The sequence below is a fragment of the Sorex araneus genome, chromosome 5 (genome assembly GCF_027595985.1).
Source record: "Sorex araneus isolate mSorAra2 chromosome 5, mSorAra2.pri, whole genome shotgun sequence".
NCBI lineage: Eukaryota > Metazoa > Chordata > Mammalia > Eulipotyphla > Soricidae > Sorex > Sorex araneus.
Genome location: NC_073306.1, coordinates 172,318,502 through 172,339,356, shown reverse-complemented (window position 1 = coordinate 172,339,356; position 20,855 = coordinate 172,318,502). Strand labels below are relative to the sequence as shown.

The 20,855-nt window shown below is 47.7% G+C and overlaps 1 protein-coding gene across 2 annotated transcripts in view; it reads right to left on the bottom strand.

Moving 5' to 3' along the window:
- The window catches only part of UBE2K (ubiquitin conjugating enzyme E2 K), a 59,489-nt gene extending 47,491 nt beyond the window's left edge, over positions 1 to 11,998 (bottom strand). For both annotated transcript variants that reach the window (XM_055138096.1, XM_055138097.1), the window contains exon 1: positions 11,768 to 11,998. In XM_055138096.1, the coding sequence (XP_054994071.1) occupies positions 11,768 to 11,830 (63 nt within the window). In that variant the 5' untranslated portion in view covers positions 11,831 to 11,998. The remainder of the gene's footprint in view (positions 1 to 11,767) is intronic.
- Between the last annotated feature and the right edge of the window lie 8,857 nt (positions 11,999 to 20,855).

The following is a 20,855-nucleotide window of genomic DNA, read 5'->3' as shown; positions in this document are numbered from 1 at the left end:
TTGTGGGGCTGGAGTGATAGTACAGCAGGTAGGGCTTTTGCCTTGCATGCAGCTGACCCAGGTTCAATTCCCAGCATCCCATATGGTCCTCTGAGCACCGCCAGGGGTAATTCCTGAGTGCAAAGCCAGGAGTAACTCCTAGGTATTGAGTTGTGTGTGTGTGACCCAAAAAGAAAAAAAATAAATGAAAAATTTTGTTTGCCTCTTTTGGTTTTTAGGCCACCCCAGCGGCGCTTGGGGTTACTCCTGGCTCTACACACAGGGGATTATATGAGTGCTTGGTATCAAATCTTAGTGCACTATAGGCAATTGCTCTACCCACTGCATTATCCCTCCAGCCCTGAAACAAATAATTTTTAAAAGGGCTAAATAGGGGTTTGAGAGATAATAGTGGGTAGGGCGCCTGCCTGCCTTGTACACAGCCAACCAGAGTTCAATCCCTAGAATCCCATATGGTCTTCACAATGCCAAGAGTAATTTCTGAGGGCAGAGACCGAAGTAACTTCTGAGATCATAGAATATGATCTCATAGCCCCACACAAGTTTAAGCATCAGAAAAAATTCATACAGAGTAAAATCATTAACCAGAACAAAGACCTGCCCTCCTATGCCTATACAAACTGTACTTAAAGCAGCAACTCAATTAAATGTGAATTTCTGGGGGGTAAATTTAAATGTCTACAATAATCCAAGTATCATGCAAGATGCTAAAGAGATGAAAAAGAATCTCAAAGAGTTAATTATCTAGGAGATGCAGAAAAAAATATATATAATTACTAGTAATGTATAACCATTCTAATAAAATCCTGCAATGATACTGGAAAACAAAAGTAAATTGAGATTCAAGAATGGCTTATGGGCCCAAAGAAATACAGCAGGTAAGGTGTGCTTGCCTTGCACACAGCAGCCCAAGGTTCAATCCTCAGCACGCCATATGGTCCCAAGTCCACCAGAATGACCCCTGAGCACAAATCAAGCTCTGAGCACCACTTGGTGTGACCTCACTCAAAAAAGTAATAGCTTATCTTGGGGACAGAGAAATAGTACAGAGTTTAAACCACAAGCGAAGTATGTGCTAAGGCAATTGTTCAAATCCCAGCACCCCAAATAGTGGCCCCTGAGCATCTCCAGAAATGGTCCTTAGAGAGCAGAGTCAGGTTTGAATACTGACCATCACTGGTGGCTGGGTGTAGCACCGCCCCTCAAAATAACAGTGTACCGGAACATTTTGAGACAGTATATTTAAGGGGCCAAAGTAGTATAAGGAGTAGCCAATCCAAGTTTGACCCCAGGCATCTCATATGGTCCCCAGAGCCACATAAGGAATGATTCCTGAGTGAGTGCAGAGCCAGAAGTCAGCCCTGAGCACTGCCAGGTGTGCCCCCCACCCCCAGTAATATATTTGGGGGATAGAATGTCTCACATATAGGTATCCCACAGACAGTCCCCTAGGAGTAGCCATCCCAGAACCACCAGGAGTGGCTGCCCCTTCCAAATTAAATCAAGAGATTTGAGAGATAAAAGGCCAGAGTACATGCCTAGCATTCATGAAACCCCAAGAATGATCCTCAGCACTACATGCCCCCGCCTTGAAACACAGATGTGGCCCTGGTGGCCTCAAGCACCAACGAGTCTAAGCAGCATAACATCTATGCGTTCAAGCATAAAGCATATTGAAGCCAGTGCTGCAGTTTATGTTAATTAAGCTACATCAAGTGTGAGATACCCACTGGTATGTGCAGGCATGATCGTGTTAATACATCCTCCCAGAGTAAAATGTATCCCAGGGGGCATCCTTGAGCCTTCCGAAGAGCCTAAAAACTAACCCGAAAGCCAGGAATATAGGCCAGTGATGAATCCATGCCTTGCATGCAGAAGGACCTGGATTCAATTCCCAGGATCACTATCACACAAAAATCAAAAAAGTTAAACCTTAGGCCAGGAGATAGCTCAAAAGGTTGTAAAAGATGCTCTGCATATGGGAACACCAAGTTCAATGCTCAGCATCACAGGAAATGTTAACTCTCCCTCTGCAAAATAAAAAAATTAAATCCAGTGGTATGCCAGGCCACCAAGACATCGAAAAAAAGAGAGGTGCAGAGACTATTTTAAACATGCAGTCCAGGGGCTGGAGCAATAGCACAGCAGGTAGGGCATTTGCCTTGCACGCGGCCGACCGGGGTTCGATTCCAGCATCCCATATGGTCCCTTGAGCACTGATTCCTGAGTGCGAGCCAGGAATAACCCCTGTGCATCGCCAGCTGTGACCCAAAAAGAAAAAAAAAAAAAAAACATGCAGTCCAGGGCTGAAGCAATAGCACAGCGGGTAGGGCATCTGCCTTGCACTCAGCTGACCCCGGTTCGATTCCCAGCATCAAATATGGTCCCCCAAGCACTGCCAGGAGTAACTCCTGAGTGCAGAGCCAGGAATAACCCCTGAGCATCGCCAGGTGTGACTCAAAATGCAAAAAAAAAGTTTAAAAAGCCCATCTGAGATATAAAAACCCAACTAGGATTAACTAGGCATGCAAAAGTGTGGCACCCCTCCATAAAGTAACCAAAAGAAGCCAGATGGTAGTACAGGAATTAAGTTGCTTGAATTGGCAGAACCAGGCTTGGTGTGATGCCTGAGCACAAAGCCAAGAGTAAATACTGGACATCACCAATGTGGCTCAAGAGAAGTGATAGGGGCTGAAGCAATAGTACAGTGGGGAGGGCATTTGCCTTGCATGTGGCCAACAGGGGTTCGACCCCCAGTATCCCATATGGTCCCCAGAGCACCGCCAGGAGTAATTCCTGAGTGCAGAGCCAGGAGTAGCCCGAGCATTGCCAGGTGTGACCCAAAAAAGCAAAAAGAAAAAGAAAAAAGAAAGTCTGAGCACAAAGCCAGAAGTAAGCCTGAACACTCACTGGGGCCCCCATACTAACCCAAATGAATGAAGCTTATTCTTTTTTTGAAAGGAGATGTTTCAACAATTAAGGAATGAGGAACTGTTAACTGAAAATATGACTCTTAAGAGTAGACCAATTGGGGGGCCGGAGCGATAGCACAGCGGGTAGGGCGTTTGCCTTGCACGCAGCCGACCCGGGTTCGATCCCCGGCATCCCATATGGTCCCCCAAGCACTGCCAGGAGTAATTCCTGAGTGCAAAGCCAGGAGTAACCCCTGAGCATCGCTGGGTGTGACCCAAAAGCAAAAAAAAAAAAAAAAAAAAAAAAAGAGTAGACCAATTGGGGCTGGAGTGATAGCACAGCGGGTAGGGCGTTTGCCTTGCACGCGCCCGACTCGGGTTCAATTCCCAGCATCCCATATGGTCCCCTGAGCACCGCCAGGAGTAATTCCTGAGTGCAGAGCCAGGAGTAACCCCTGTGCATCGCCAGGTGTGACCCAAAAAGCAAAAAAAAAAAAAAAAAAAAAGAGTAGACCAATTGCTTTAATATGTGAACATGGATTTGCTGACCCCTAGCACTGAAAAACAACTAAAAATCTCGAAAGTGTTGGGGCTGGAGTGATAGCACAGCGGGTGGGGTGTTTGCCTTGCATGCAGCCGACCCGGGTTTGATTCCCAGCATCCTATATTGTCCCCTGAGCGCACCGGGGGTAATTCCTGAATGCAGAGCCAGGTGTGACCCAAAAAGAAAAAAAAAATCTCTAATGTGAAGCTGGAAAGATAGTACAGAAGAGGTGGCATTTGCCTTGCATGCTGCTGACCTGGGTTCTATCCCTGGCACCCCCTATCCCCCTGAGTCCTGCCAGGAGTGATCCCTGAGCACAGATCCAAGAATAAACTCTGAGCATTGCCCAATATGCCTCCCCCCAAGGAAATTTATATATCTTCCGTCCTCTCTCTCTCCCCTCCCTCCCTCTCTCTCCCCTCCCTCCACCCCCCTCTCTCTCTCATAGAGTGCATAGCTAAGGAGATACCTCAAAGGGCTAAAACACTTTATTTTGCAAGCTGGAGGCCTGGGACCAATCTTTGACACTCCAAGCACTCTCAGGAGAGACCTCCAATCACTATACCAGAAAAAAAAAACAGTCCCATCGGGTGGCTCAAACAAAGAATTCCTACAAACCAGGACAGACACATAACTCAAGGAGCTGAAAAACAAACAAACAAACAAACAAACGGGCTGGAGCAATAGCACAGCGGGTAGGGCATTTGCCTTGCACGCAGCCGAACCAGGTTCGATTCCCAGCATCCCATATGGTCCCCCGAGCACCACCAGGGTTAATTCCTGAGTGCAGAGCCAGGAGTGACTCCTGTGCATCGCCGGGTGTGACCCAAAAAGAAAAGGAAAAAAAAAAAAAAAGAAAAAACATAACTCAAGGAGCTGGTGTGCATGCTTTACATGAGAATACCTTGGGACCATGGCCCACCTGAGAACCACATGACCTTCCCTCCACCCAAACCCCAGCACACCTAGAGTGAAACCTAGCTATGATCTGATATTGGTTCCCCAAGATATGCGCACGTGCGTATGTGTACATATATGAGCTGGTGAGTTAGTACAGTGCAGAGTAGGGTTCTTGCATGGTGTGCAGCTGACCCGAATCGATCTCAGAACCCGAGTCCACTAGCAGCAATGCCTGAGTGCAATGCCAGAAAACCTGAGCACCATGGGTCACGGTCTCTCTCACACACACACACACACACACACACACACACACACACACACACACACACACACACACACACACACACTTAAGATGTTATTAATAGACCTTTTAACAAATATTGTGAAAAGGGGCCGGAGAGATAATACAGCAGGTAAGGCACTTGCCTCGCATGCAGCAGACCTGGGTTCAATTCCCCACATCCCATATGGTCCCCAGAGCCCAACAAGAGTAATCCAAGATGAAGAGCAAGAAGACTCCCTGAGCTACTTCCAGGTGGGGCACCCCCTAAAAAAAAAAATCCCAAAAATATTGTGATGTCTTGAAAACCTTCAAAGTAAATGAAATAAACATTATTAGAAGTCAGAAAGGTGATTGGAAAGGGGGTCACTTATGATACTGGTAACTATATGGTATGTTAGTATTCTACTTAACACCTATGACACTATTTCTTGATCTGAGTTAAATCAAGTCACACCTGACATGTATTATACATAGATACATAGGAACAGCCACACCAGTGATGCTGGGGGACAATGCCTTGCCCTAGGTAGAATCGAAGCCTCTGGCAAACAAAACATGCTTCCAGCTGAGCCATATCTCCAGTCCAATTGTATATGCATTTTATTTTGATATGAAATAAGGTGTTTCCTTTAATATGGAATAAGGTGAAGAAGCTTAGAAAGTTACTAAAGCCACAATTATATTATTTATATGTAAACAGGTTTTCTCCTGATTTTGTCAATTTCAGCTTTCTAGTTCCAAAAGCCTGGCAAGCTACCGAGAGTATTGAGCCTGCACCACAGAGCCTGGCAAGCTACCCATGGCGTATTGGATATGCCAAAAACAGTAACAAGTCTCAAAATGGAGACGTTACTGGTGCCTGCTCGAGCAAATCCATGAGCAACGGAGTGACAGTGACAGTGGCAGCTCCAATTCAGGTGATCTGAAAATTAAGGGGAAAAAAAGGGGGGGGGGGCAGAGCAATAGTATAGCGAGTAGGATGTTTGCCTTACCAATCTGGGTTCTATCCCTGGCATCCCATATGGTCCCCCCAGCACCACCGGGAGTAATTCCCGAGTGCAGAGCCAGCAGTAACCCTTCAGCATCCGCGTTTGTGACCCAAAAAGCAGGAGAAAGGAGAGAGGAGGGGAGAGGAGAGCGAGAGAGAGGGGGAACGAGGGAGAGAGGGAGCGAGAGAAAAAGAGGAGAGAAAGATTATTTACTTACAAATTATAGGATCCCTACAATTCCTCTGAGTCTTCCCTTTGGAACCTAGGTCAAGAACCACCTTTCACACACATCCTTAGAATTCCCATTGCATTTATTTACTTTCTGCATCTAGCATTTTTATGTATCCCCAACCCGTAAGTCTTCAGGGACTGCGCTCATTAATTGGATTCAGTTTCATCTTCAGTAAGACTATAATACTCTTTAGGGGCCTAAGTGACACTACAACAGGTAGGAGGCTTGTCTTGCACGGCAGACCTAGGTTTGATCCCTAGCACTCCATATGGTCCCGAGCACTGCCAGGAGATTCTTGAGCACAGACTTAAGAGTAACCCCTAGGGGGCCGGAGTGATAGCACAGCGGGTAGGGCGTTTGCCTTGCACTCGGCCAACCCAGGTTCGATTCCCGGCATCCCATATGGTCCCCCAAGCACTGCCAGGGGTAATTCCTGAGTGCAAAGCCAGGAGTAACCCCTGTGCATTGCTGGGTGTGACCCAAAAAGCAAAAAAAAAAAAAAAGAGTAACCCCTGAACACAGAGTTAACAGTAACCCCTGAGCACCCCCCAAAACTAAGATGGATGACATAATGGGGGGGGGAAATATATATATATATATATATATATATATATATATATAAATCGCTCAGATTTTGGTTCATTTGTAGGCCTGAGAGAGCTGGAAGATCTGAAGCAAGCAGGGGAGAGCAGGGAGTGGGAAAAACCCCAACGGCCCATGAGCACCACACCACCAGGTGTGGTCCCCACTCCACGCACACACAATTTTTTTTGCTTTTTGGGTCACACCCAAGGATGCTAAGGTGTTACTCCTGACTTGCACTCAGGAATTAGTCCTGGTGGTGTTTAGGGGACCGTATGGCCATATGGGATGCAGGGGACTGAACCCAGGTCAACCACATGCAAAGCAACACCCTACCTGCTGGACATCGCTCTGCTCAAAGATTTCTCCTTTGGAAAAAAAATCAAACTAGAGTACAATTAAAAAGAAAAAGAATCATTAATTTATAAAGAGGAAAATATGGGTGTGGCTCAGTGGTAAAATGCACAGGAGAGTCAATCACAACAAAAAAATTATTCTTCTACCTGAAATGTCAAAAGAGCCTAGACTGAAAAACTGTGATCTACAGTTATCTAGAGACTTTCTCCTAAAGTTCCAAGTTCTACGGGCTGGAGGGACAGAAGCAGGGTGTGTGCCTGCACAAGGCTGAACTGGGTTTGATCTCCAGCACCCCATATCGTCTCCAGAGCTCCATCAGGAGTGATTCCTGAGTACAGAATAGGAGTAACCCTTGAGCATCACCAGCTGTGGCCCAAAAATGGAAAAAAAAAAAAGGTGTAAGTTCTGTACAAAATAACCTAGATCAAATTGGATCAATTACATAAAATTAAAATGGCAATACAAAAATCCATTTAATTGCTTACGGAAAATTTACACAATAGATTTCATTAAATTAATTGGTTACAGCCATGGAGTCAAATATCCCCTATGAAAACCCTAGAAAATGTTAGCAAACTGCAGCTACAATATGTACTCAATCACTTGAGCTATATTCCTGACCAGCCCTGGAATATTTATTTTAATAATCTAACAAATTAGAATGTACTTAAATCCATTAGCCGGTAATGCAAATCAGGCTCGATTACTTTAATAATGACAAGCATGCCAAGGAGTTGGAGATAAAGTAAGTACAGTGGGTAGGGCACTGCCCTTGTTCACAGCTCAATCAAACCCAGGTTTGATTCCTGAGATCACAGATGGTCTATGGTTCCCAGGGCCCCACCAGAAGAGATCCCTAAGCACAGAGTCAGGAGTATGCCCAGAGCACAGCTGGGTGTGGCTCAAAAAACACAAGAAAAAAGCACAGCTATCTTTAGGAGGTCACGACTGTATAGTACTATATAATAGATTCCGGTCCAAACCTCAAAATTGTTTGTAGACAAATAATTTAATGTCTCCAAATCCCAATTTTCTAAGAAACAGATATCTAATTTAAAGACCTATATCCTGTTTTGTTTTTTTTTTGGTGTGGGGAGGATGCATACTCAGCAGAGCTCAGGGCTTACTCCTGGCTCTGTGCTCAGGGATCAAGTCTGGGTAGCTGTGTGCAAGGTAAGTGCCCTGGCAGCTGTACTATCTCTCCATCCCCATCAAAGACCTATTCTCAAGAATTAACAATAATGTATAAATACTGACATAGACAGCCACTCTATTAATGATGTTCAGTGTTATTAGTAATAATGGTTAACATTTTTTCAATAGTAGTACTGAAAACATTTACTAGAGATAGTACTAATCTTTACTAACATACAGATTACAGTTTTACTATGTTTCATCAAAACCAAAAATTCATTTGTGCATTTTGACTCCAAGTAACTACCTACTCACATTAAATCAATTTTTAATTCCTGGCAAAGTTGAAATATTTAAGACTAACTCAGGTTAGGGGAGAAGAGATGTGGATCAGTGATAGAACACATGCCTCCTAGCATGGAAGGTTCTGGGTTTAGGCCCCCAGGCTCCAGATCCCTCATTTCCCCCAAGTCCAAATGGCTCAAGTTTAAAAATTAGTACCTGACAACAGGTTTCCAGACAGTCTGAAGGGACGAAAGCAGCCAACGGTGGGGCTGGAGTGAGTGTAGCAGGGTGCTTGCCTTGCTTGTGGCCAACCGGAGTTCCACCCCAGCACCACCAGTCGTCATCCCTGAGCACGCAGAGCCAAGAGCAAGTCCTGAGCACTGCTGGGTGTGCCCTCAAACAGACACACACACACACCAGCCCACAGTGCTGCAACTATTTTAATAAATGACATATTTACAATATTCAAAATCCAAAAGGGATACTGCACATCCTTGGCCCTAGATACCTAATCCCCTACACAAAAGTAATCAATTTGATCAATTCTCTCACCTTGGGGGAGAGCCTGGCAAGCTCCCTGTGGCGTATTCATATGCCAAATACAGTAACAATGACGGGTCTCATTCTCCTGACCCTGAAAGAGCCTCTAAATGCAACAGCGTTGGGAAGGATGAGTAAAGAGAGGCTGCTAAAATCTCAGGGCTAGGACAAACGGAGACACAACTAGGCCCTCTCGAGCAAATTTAGGATCAACAGGATGGTAGTGATAGTGATAATGGGGGAGGGAGGTACCAATACCTAGATGGACTCAGGGTTTACTCCTAGCTCAGTGATCAGAGACTACTCCTGGCAGGCTCAGGGGACCTTATGGGGTGTCCGGGGTTGAATCAGGTTGACTGTGTGCAAGGCAAGCACAGTAGCTGCTGTACTATAGCTCCAGCCCCTCACCCTTATGTACATCGGTCACCAATCTACCTCCTCCACAGTTTCGAAGCACCTTTCACTTTCACATTGATTTATCTTGGAGGCTACATTTTAATTAACAACACATTCCAAGAATGACCACTTGTGACTTCTTTTGACCAGAATTCAGAAAACACCAACTAGCTTTACAAGGCCACACAAAAAGAGATATCCTTCAATCAACCAGAACTCTTATTAAACACCAGAATGGTAGGTAAACTTCGATAAACTAGAGAGTTGCATAGATGGCGACTCAAAACACCTCCATTTGTACCCACAAGCCCATACAAATCTTTCAATGAGTTGGAATAATCAACATAATCCACTAAGAGAATTGAGTCCACTGAACTGTTGATGGTTATAATCAAATTTAAGCTCTTTCCTGTATTGTTCTTTAGAACTTTGTTCCAGATTTATAATGGTAGTGTTAAAAAAATCTTGTCTGTACTTCCTGTTTCCTTACTGACATTATTTGAACCTTTTAATCCTAATTTTTTTTAAAAAGCAGCATCATTCTAACAATATCACTATTTGGGCAATACAAGATTTAAGTTTCAAGTATTAAAAATATCGCGATCGAGTCAGAGTGATACTAAGAGTGATAGTAAGAGAACAGGACATTTGCCTTAAACATGGCCAACAGTCCAATCCCTGGCTTGACATGTGGTCCCGAGCCCACCAGGAGTGATGCCTGAGCACAAAGCCAGGGATAAGCCCTGTGCACAACCAGGTCTGGCCCAAAACCAAAACTGAAAAACTGTTTAAGATCAAGGTAAAAGTCATTTAGAGACCATTCAATCATAAAAATTAAGAATTATTTTATATATTAACTTTCAGTAATGAGTTGGGGGGCGACTGCTGGGGCTCACTTCTGGGGGAACGTAAGGAGTGCCTGGGTCAAACCCGGGACAGTGGCATGCAAGGCACGTGCCCTTCGGCTGTACTATCTCTTTGGCCCCTACTCATTTAAGGCTGTAATCTTGGCTGCTGGCAACAATACTAGGAATAATGTTTTGTTAGGAATATATGTCAGCTATCCTGGAATACATTTTGTGATTAAAATAAGAATCATTGTTGCACAGTGTATTGGTAAAGACATTTATGACTTTCTGCACTGTATCATGAAAACACCAAGTCATCCTTGCATTCAGTGTTTTTGGCACTGAACAAATAAGAGGCAAGAGTTCATACACATGGTCTGTAAATTTGATCATCACAGATTATTTTTGTATTAAATATACTTGCTAGTATTTCTTTTAAAAAATATTTAAGCAACTATTTCAGCTTCATGGTTAGCTGAAAAGGTAACACTACAAATTAAGTAGTTACCAGACTTGTTTCAATTACTCATCGCATACTTAGAATGCTGATTTCACAAATCATTGAGATGATCAAAGTACCAACACACAAGAGAAAAACAGCAGTGACACATCCAGTCATGGTCTGTCCCATGCGAAACATTCAATATTGCATTTTAATTCTTTTGTGTTAAATAACCAGAAAAATACATAATCCTACGGATCTGGGATACCAAAAAAATCATACTGATACTTGCCTAATTTTGAGCCTTAGCTATGAGCACATTTTGGGACCGGGTTGGGGGATGAGAAATCCCAGCCAACACTCCTAGTCATCTAAATGCTCCCGGAGACGAGAGTAATTTGAGAACCAACCCCCCCCTCGGGCAATAAATAATTAAATAAAATATTTTCCCCCTTAAAATCATTGCAGGCAGATCTGGGGGACCAAGAGCACACAACTCCCTTCATCAGGGAGCCCTGACAACGTATTCTCCCGAGTAAAGCCCACGTTTTTTGAAAATGGGGCTGTTTTTCCAAAGTACCCAGCAAGCCAAGGAGCAGAGGCATCATAATGAAGTTTCCAGGCGCAACCCCGCAGGCACCGAGCATTGTCTGGGGGGTGTGGGGGGGTGGGCGGGTTGGAAAGACACGCTCCGATCTGCACCTCGTTACAAGGGTCGGGAATTAAAACCGCCCAGACCCTGCACGGTCACTTCCAACCCCCGGCTGAGAAGAGCCCGGTGGCCCCCCACCGCCCGCCAGACCCCCCACCCCACCCCACCCCCACCAACTCGCCCTTTACCTGGAGAACTGGGGGGGGGGAGGGGAGGGAGGGAAGCAGCTTGAGGGCAGGAAAGAGGCGGCCCGGCCAGCGCCTAGGGCCGGGGCCGGGGCGGGGGGCGCACGGGAGCGGGAGGCTGGGGGCGTGAGAGGGGGCGTCTGGAATTCATTTCCGATCCGGCGCCCCGCTCCGGCGACTGCCGCCCGCGGCGCGGCCCTGCCCGAGGGCGGGGGGCGCCCCCAGCCCGGCCCCCCGACCCCCGGCGCCGGGCGGCCGCGGACGGAGGGGAGAAACCGCCGAGTGCGGGCCGGGCCGCCGCGGCCTCCGGATCCGGTTCCACCTTCCCCTTCCCCCACCCGCCGGCTCCCCGGGCGGCCCGGCCGGCCCCGCCGCTCCCGGGGGCGACCCCCCCCCCGCCCGCCCGCCCGCCCGCCCGGGCCCGGGACGCGGGGGAGGGGGCGGACGCGGGGACGGGGCGGGGGGCGCCCGCCGCTCAGCGCTGACCTCCTCGCTCTTCAGCACCTCCTTGAACTCGCGCTTGATTCGCTGCACCGCGATGTTGGCCATGTCTCCGCCCGCAGCCGATTCGTACCCGCCTCCTCCGCCACCGCTACGACCCCCGCCGCCGCCGCCGCCGCCTCTTCCTCCACCGCTTCCTCCCTCGGCGAGTCGCCCCCGAGCCCGCGAACGCTGCCACCGCCACCACCCTCAAGCCGCCGCCGCCGCGCTCGCCTCGCTGTGGAATCACCTCCGCGCCCGGCCACCAAAATGGCGGCGGGTCCGCGCATGCGCAGCGCCGGCCGGCCGGGCGCGCAGCCGCCGCGCGCAGCCCCGCGCACACGCCCGGGCGCGAGCCCGCGCCGCGCCGCCCGCCCTCCCGCCCGCCCGCTCGCTGGGGCCCGGCGCCCCGGGGGGTGCGGCCTCGGCGGCGCCGCCTCTCAGCCCCGCGGCTGGAGGGGGCGGGGGAGGGGCGGCGGGGTGCGGCGCCCGGGCCCGGACTCGAGTTCGAACCCGCGCGCGGCCCCACGCGGCTGCGCGCTCCGCCCCGACTCCGCCAGCGCCGGAGCCCACGAGTGTCGTGTGTCCAGGACGAGAAACACGCTCCAGGAAAACTCCCCGCCAGCCGTGCGCCGGGGCAGAAAGGGGCCTAAAAAAACCCGCAGCTTTTGTTCTCAGACTGTTCAGACTGTGGCCCTGGTCCCTGCGGTCAGTGCGGGTCGCTGCAGGTCGTCCAGACCTTTGCAGCCTAGGTGGAGTGCTGGGTCGCGGCGAGGCTTCTTGGACGCAGATGGCCCTGCGGAGGAGCTGACCCCCTGGGTGGGCCCACTCGCCCGGTTTGCTGATCTCTCGGGCCTAGAATGAATTCCCCAGGACTGCCTGCAACTAAAAACCGGGGTTTTGAAACCAGAAGTCTCCCCAGAGAGCTTCTCCCAAACACACACACACACACACACACACACACACACACACACACACACGCTTGCTTGGGGCGGGGGGGGGGGGGGGTGGGGGAGGGGACTCATTTCCCCTGGGGTCCCGAGGAGCATCAACAATTGCTTTTCTGAACCCAGGGTCTCTCTCTCTCTCTCTCTCTCTCTCTCTCTCTCTCTCTCTCTCTCTCTCTCTCTCTCTCTCACACACACACTCACACACACACACGATTGCTGGGGGACCCATCTCCCCTGGGGGTCCCGAGAAGCATCAACAATTGCTTGCTTTTCTGAGCTCCCGAGGGTGCAGCCCGGGGCCCCTGTTGGAAATGGTTTGCAGATCGTGACAATCCAATCGAAGGCTCGGGACATGGGTCCGGAGCTGCAGCGTAGGCAGCTTTATTTCAAAAGCCTGGGGCTGGCCCTGGAATTTGATTCACTTGGAAAATACTAAGTAAAAGGTAAACTCGAGTGTTGCAAGTAGAGAGAGAGTTTCAAAGGCCCCCTTGAAAGAGGTCGTAAAGTAAAGCGCCTGTGAATGGAACATTTTGGAATACATAGTAGTTTGTTTGCAAATTTGTATTTCCTGCAGCTGGAGAGAATACAGCGGGGGTAGGCACTTTCCTTGGTCGCAACCGACCTGTGCTGGGTCCTCAGCATCCCATATGGTCCCCCAGGCCCACCAGGAGCTCGCCCTGAGCACCGCCAGGTGTGATCCAGAAACAAAATAAGAAATTTATATTCCCGGTCGGAGAGATAGTACAGGGGTTAAGGCGTGTGCCACTCAGCCGACCTGGTTGACCCGCCTGAGTCCCCTGAGTTCCTCCAGGAGTCCACTTGAGTACAGCCAGATGTGCCAACCCCCAGTAAGACAATTCTATTTCATGTACTTCAAGTATAGCAGTAGACATTTTTCACAAATTAGGAACAATTATCAAGAGTGTGGCAACAAAAAGGGAACTAAGCATGGGAAGTAAGCACTCGGCACATAGCAAAAAGGGAATTTCAGTCTTAGAAATCAAGAGGGGGTTTTTATCTGTGGGGGCGAGGTGCAGCATCTTCTGGGATTCCATGGGTTGCTTTCCAGCCCTTTGTGCTACCTTACCTCCAAGAGAAGATGGGCTGGAGGGGAGGGTCTCACACAGGGGTGCTCAGGGATAACCCCTGGTGATGCTCCAGGAACCATGCCCGTGTAGGGGACCTCATGGGGTCAGCTGCTTGCAAGGCGTAGCGCCCTACCTGTTACAGTACTCTGGGGTTCCAGGAAGGGTCCCCCACCCCACCTCCAGCCCCTCATCTCCACACCATCTATCATCGCCAACTTAGGTTTCTGATCTGAAAAATAAGGAAACGAGATCAGATGATCTTCCCAGTTTTTATTAAGAGTTCAGAATTCTAGTACATTATCTTCAAACAGGTCCCTATGTGGCTAAGTACGCTAATGTAATTTTAGGAAAAAGAAAAAACTGGTGGTGGTGGGGTGGGAAACGTACACTGGTGAAGGGATGGTCATTGGAACATTGTATGACTGAAACCCAATCATGAACAACTTTGTATCTCACCGTGATATCAAAAAAAAAAAAAAACACCAAAGCCAAAAATTACCTTCCAGCAGAGCCCCCTAGTGGTCTTAGAAGGAACCAGAGACATAATGTGAGTCATGGAAAAGTGGGTTATTGACATCCTACGAATTATGCAGTGCTCTGTGTATTTGTTCCAATCACTGTATCACTGTCACTGTCATCCCGTTGCTCATCGATTTGCTCGAGCGGGCACCAGTAATGTCTCCATTGTGAAACTTGTTGCCACATCTGGCAATGCTCAGGGCTTATACTTCCTGGTGGGATTCAGGAGGGGACTGAACCCGGATTGACCATGTGCAAGATAAGCAACCTACTCACTGTGCTATCCAGCCCTGAGTTCAGAGATTTTTAAATGCACATATGCTTAAAAGTGGACATGAGATTGTACTTTTAGTAAGTCATTCTGCAGATGTTCTAGTGCCTCCTCACTGCTTAAACTGATGTTCTGGCAAAGGATTTTTTTTTTTTTTTGACAACTGAAAATTCAAAATCAAGGACTGGAGCAATATTACAATGGGTAAGGTGATCAGGTTGCACCCATCAATGTCAAGATAAAACTCAGGACCTCATGCTGCAAGGTATCACTTGTATCACTTGTCATCCCGTTGATCTTCAATTTGCTTGAGCAGGTGCCAGTAACATCTCCATTCGTCCCTGTCTCATGCTAGTGTAGCCCAATGATATCTGCTTGCTCTAGGAACAGGAAGGGTCTCAATCTGTTCATTCAGGGTTTTGACGAAGTCTGACCATCTCGTTGGTGGGCAGCCAGGCATTCTTTTGATGTCCTGTGGAATCCAGTCAGTTAACAGCTGTAGTCCACCGGTCATCTCTGAATCGCATTATGTGTCCAACCCATCTGATTTTCGATGCCTTGGCAAATGAGACAGTGTTCCTGATTCTTGATCATCGACGGAGGTCGGAACTCCAGATTCCTTCTCTCACTTGAGTGAAACATGATATTCCAAGCATGGCTCTTTCAATTCCAAAAATCTCAATATTTAGGATACTCGAATAGCATTCTCATCCTGTTTTTGTAGAGCCCAGGTCTCTGAGGCATATGTTAGTGCAGGGTGAACTGTGGAATCGAAAAGATGTGATCATAGCTGGAGGTTCTTCATCCTCTTAACCACTTCTTTGACACTCTTGAAGGTGTTCCACGCTGCTTTCTTCCTCCTGCACAGTTTTGGCACCAAGTCGCTCCTCATGTTGTTCTCGACCCAGTTACACATAGCTGCTGCATTCGGACATGTTCATTCCATTGAGAGCAAATGAAATGTCAGGGTCTAGTTTGTTTTTCATGAACATTGTTTTGGTGAGATTCAGCTTCAGTCTGATCTTTCCACACTTGTGGGCGAAGTCGGCCAGCATTTGTGCTGGTTGGCTAATGTTTGAGTTATGAGAATGATGTCATCAGCGAAGTGGAGGTGGTGTAGTTGCCGACCGTCTATCTTCACTCCCATTCCTTCCCATTCCAGTCATCGCATGACGTTTTTGAGGGTGGCACTGAAGAGTTTTGGTGAAATGGTATCACCCTGCCAAACCCCTCTCTTTACGTCATTGATCACTTCCTTGTAGAACGGTGAGATCCTGGTGGTGAATCCGTAATACAGCTCACGGAGGATCTTGATGTACTGAGTTTGAATGCCCTGTTTGACTAGGGCTTTAATGACCACTTCAGTCTCAACAGAATGGAAGGCCTTCTTTAAATCAATGAACGTTAGACAGAGTGGCATCTTGAACTCTCTCGAAACTTCGATGAGCTTGGTCACTGTGTGGATATGGTCAATTATGCTGAATCCTTTTCGGAACCCAGCTTGCTCGCATGATTGTCCTTCGTCTAGTGTTCTGCCTATTCTATTCAGGATGATTCGAGTGAACAACTTGTAGACGATGGAAAACAGGCAGATTGGGCGATAGTTGCTGATGTCGTGGATGTCTCCCTTCTTGTACAACAGAATGGTCCTGCTGGGTTTTCCTCTGGGAACCTTGCATATGTATGGACAGGTAGCATGTGAAGAGCCAAGCCAGTGTATTGACGAGTACTGGTAGCAGATTCTTCAGGTTTTTGGGTCTGACTTTGTCTGGGCTGGGTGCTGTACGTGTCTTTACTGACCGAAATGGCATGTTGGATTTTGGAAGGGAGGACGTTAAGAACGACATATCCATCCTGCAGAATTTGGTATGTGGGCATGTGGACGTGACTGGTGAAGAGATCCGAGTAGAAGTCGTGAATAATCCTCTCCATTGCCCTTCTGGAAGATGTGATAGGTCCACCAGGACATCGGAGGGCAGTCATCTTGGTCTTGTAGTTGGCGAAGGACAGGCGAGCGGTGCGAATACTTTTCCCAGCTTCTGTCGCATCAACCCACACTGCTGCTCTTCTCTCTTTGAAGTCTTCCTTTATCGCTTCTCTGCACAGCTTTGCGAGCTCAGACGTTAGCTTGTGGTTGTCTGAGGCTCGTGCCAAACCACGTTGTTGAATGAGCTCAAGAGTTTCTGAAGACAGGCGTCTGTTTGTGGCTTTCTCACTCTCGGCATTCTTCGCACAGACATGGAGGTGCTGAACCAGTTGATCATATTCCTCATATTCCTCATCAATGTTGTCAACGACGGCATCTTCCCACATTGCCACAATAGTGCCTAAGAGCTCCCAGTTGGTGGTCATTCTGGGAGTTCTCTTCTTAAACTTAAACTTTGCAGACCTTTCTCCCCGCTCTGTGAAGTAGAATTTTGCACGAAGGACACAGTGGTCTGATCTTGTTTGGAATTTTGGGACAACAGCGACATTGGTCAGGCAAAACCTTCCATTGAATGTGATGTGGTCAATTTTGTTGTGGAACTGTCCACCAGGAGACTCCCATGCCCAATGTTTAGATTCAGCCTTTTGGAACTGAGTTACTATGATTGGTGTTGGTCGACATGATGAACTCAGACAGTCTTTCACCCTGTTTGTTCCATTCTAGGCCATGAGTCCTGATGTGGAGTTCTTCGGGTGACCTTCTCGCTCCTATCTTGGCATTAAAATCACCAACAATGATCTTGAGAAGGTGTATTCTTCTTTATAGAACTTCTCCAGCTCCATGTAGAACTTTTCAATTTCTTCTTCATCATAGTTGGATGTTGTTCCGTAGACAACGAAGATAGAAACTGCCGGCAGTGAGCCACATCTATTCAAGCGTAATTGTCCGATTCGGGTTGTTAGGCATGCAAATGAATCAATGCTCATGGTCAAGTTCATGTTGACAAGGACACCGATGCCACCGACGCCTCTGTTGTCGCATGTTCCAAGGAACAGTTCTTCTCCAGTGTCGAAAATGGTGTGATGTGATTGATGCCTTCTTGTTTCGGTCATACCAATGATGTCGTACTTGATCTTCTGCGCTTGCACCATCAGGTCCTCAATGGATGCTTCCAATGCTAGCGTATGTGCATTGAAAGTACAGACAGTCATTTTAGTTTTTCTTCGTTTGGGCAGTCTAGTTCATCCCTGAGATTTTATCAGCCTCTCCTTGCTCATCCTTCTTAATGCTGCCATATTGGAGGCTTTTTTGGTGTCAGGCAAGTGAAGCTTATTGTTCTTATTGTTTTTGACATATCAAATACACGATGGGCTGGGGGCTAGAGCAATAGCACAGCGGGTAGGGCGTTTGCTTTGCACACAGCTAACCCGGGTTCAATTCCCAGCATCCCATATGATCCCCTGAGCACCACCAGGAGTAATTCCTGAGTGCAGAGCCAGGAGTAGCCCCTGTGCATTGCCAGGTGTGACCCCAAAAGAGCAAAAAAAAAAAACAACCAAATACGCTATGGGTAGCTTGCCAGGCTCTGCTGTGTAGGCGGGGTACTCTTGACAGCTTGCTGGGCTCTCTGAGAGGGATGGAGGCTTTTAGGACAGCCTCCAATCGCCCTTACAGGTGTTCCCATGGTTCACACTATATTTGAAGCCCATCAAATATGGTGCAAAATTTTTCCATAATTTTGCACCATATTTGATGGGCTGCAAGTTATGTGCAATCTAATTTGAACCACACTCCCAACCTTTAAAGTAAGCTAGGTGGAGGGATTGAGGCCGCACCTGACAGTGCTCAGGACTTAATACTGATAATAATACTCTATATTCAGGGCTCACTCCTGGACACATGGGGCCCAAGAGATGGTACAGCAGGTAAGACGCAGGCTTGTACATTGCAGCCTGCCCTGAATTTTGTCCCCAGCACCACTATGATCTCATGAGACCACCAGGAGTGATCCCTGAGCACAGAGCCAGGAGGAAGCCCTGAACACAGCCAGGTGTGGCCCAGAAAACAAAAATGAACTCTGAGACTGAGAGATAGTACAGTGTGGAGGGCGCCTGCTTCGAAGGCAGCCAACCCAGTACGATCGCAAGCACCCCATACCCATATGGTTTCTGAGCTCCGCTGGGTATAGCCCAAAAAACAAATATATACATGGACATATATGGCAAACAATAGTACTCTGCTGACCCCTGGTAATAATTCCAACATTGGTGGTAATAATTTTATTTATATTTTTGCTTTTGGGTCATACCCAGCATTGTTCAGTACTTACCATAATATCTGTACTCCTGGTGGGCCATATGCGAGGAAAGCACTCTGCCCCCGTACTAGCTCCCAAAGGTTTAGTAGATCCTGATAGTACATTTACTTTTCTTCATATTCACATTTTATGTTATTCGAAATAGAGAACAAAAGTTCCAAGAGTCCTTTCCTGACTTTGTCTTTTGCTAGCTTTATGGGTTTTTTTAACATATTTTTTTTTCCTTTTTGGGCCACATCTGGTGATACTCAGGTGATACTCAGGGTCATACCTGGTTTTGTACTCAGGAATCACTCCTGGCAGTGCTTGGAGGACCATATGGGATGCTGGGGATCAAACCCGGGTCAGCCTTGTGTAAAACAAGCACCGTACCCACTGCAGTATCTCTCTAGCCCCTTTTGCCAGTTTTTTGAGACTTTTTGCCTCCATCTCACTACGCTTAGTCTGGCCAAGTCTCTGGTTTATTTATTTTATTTTTGGTTTAGGGGATACACTCCTGTGCTCAGGGTTTATTCCTGCTCTGCACTCAGGCATCATTCCTGGAGCAACTGGGGAGACTATATCAGGTTACAGGGATCAAACCTGGGTTCCCTGGGTGCAAGGCAAGCAACCCACATGCTGTGTTATGCTCTGACCTCTTTTATTCCAACTTTAGAAAACAGTTTGGATCCTCTCCATTGTGCCTTCCAGGATGCCTGCAGCATAGAATGGAAAGCTGGGTGGTGATGATAAGGACTTGGGTTTTGAGTTGTTTGCTTGGGGTGGGGGTGGGGGCACTATTAGTTGGAGGGTAATATCTGACAGTGCTCAGGATTTTACTCCTGGCTCTGTGCTCAGGAGATCACTCCTGACAGTGCTCAGGGGACCGTATGTGGTGCGGGGATTCAACCCAATTTGGCAGCTTGCAAGACAAAGGCCTAACCTTGTGAACTGCCTCTGGGGCCTTTTTTGGGATTTGGGGGCTTCTCATGGCGGTCCTTGGGATTGAACCAGGATTCATTGCATACATGCCTTAACCGCTGCACTATCTCTCCAGCCCATGAGCACAGTTTCCTTAAGCGAATCTTTTCTAAGGAAAGAACCTCAGGATTCTATTCTTTTTTTTTTTTTCTTTTTGGGGTCACACCTGGCTATGCACAGGGGTTAGTCTTGTCGCTGCTCAGGGGACCATATGGGATTCTGGGGATCGAACCCGGGTCGGCCACATGCGAGGCAAAAGCCCTACCGGCTGTGCTACCGTTCCAGGCCCCAGGATTCTAATCTATGTGTCCAGTGAGACTAGAATTTCCTGTTTCACATTCAGCACATGAGGAACCTCGGTAGTCTGCCCTCTGTTGACCTTCACATGTGTTTTTGCTCAGCTGGTGAACTCCTTCCCATTAACCCAGAGTTCCAGTGGATACTCTTTCCCACCAGCCCGGAGTTCTCTATTTTAGAACCTAGAATCACTGGGGCCTCATTGCAAACATCCTATTTCACCAAAAACAACTTTCTAAAATCCCTTCCCTTTGGTCAGCTCTACATCTATACACTGGCTAACATGGAAACTTCCTGCTAAATAAGATGCACATTTAGGGGCCAGAGAGATAGCACAGTGGGTAGGGAGCTTGCCTTATACACCACTGACCAGGTTCGATCCCTTGAACCCCAGATAGACCCCTGAGCACCATAGGGAGTAATTCCTGAGTGCAGAGTCAGGAGTAATCCCTGAGCACTGCCTGGTGTGGCTCCCAAAAAAAGACGCACAATTAGCTTCTAACTGCTCTGTCAGTTACGTTCATTATTTATCATTGTTTTAGTATTTAGATTTGTCAAACACTTACACACTTCATTAAGCTGGCCAGGCACTCTTCATTTGCATTTCTACCTTTTTTTTTCTTTTTTTTCTGAGGAGGGACAGACCTGCTGGTATTTTCCTGATTTCATCCCTTGCACTGTTGAAGGTCTTTCCATAATTTCACCATGACCTTTGGGGCCCCCCTCTTCTGCTTAGGGCATCAGAGTCAGATACCTGCAAAAGGA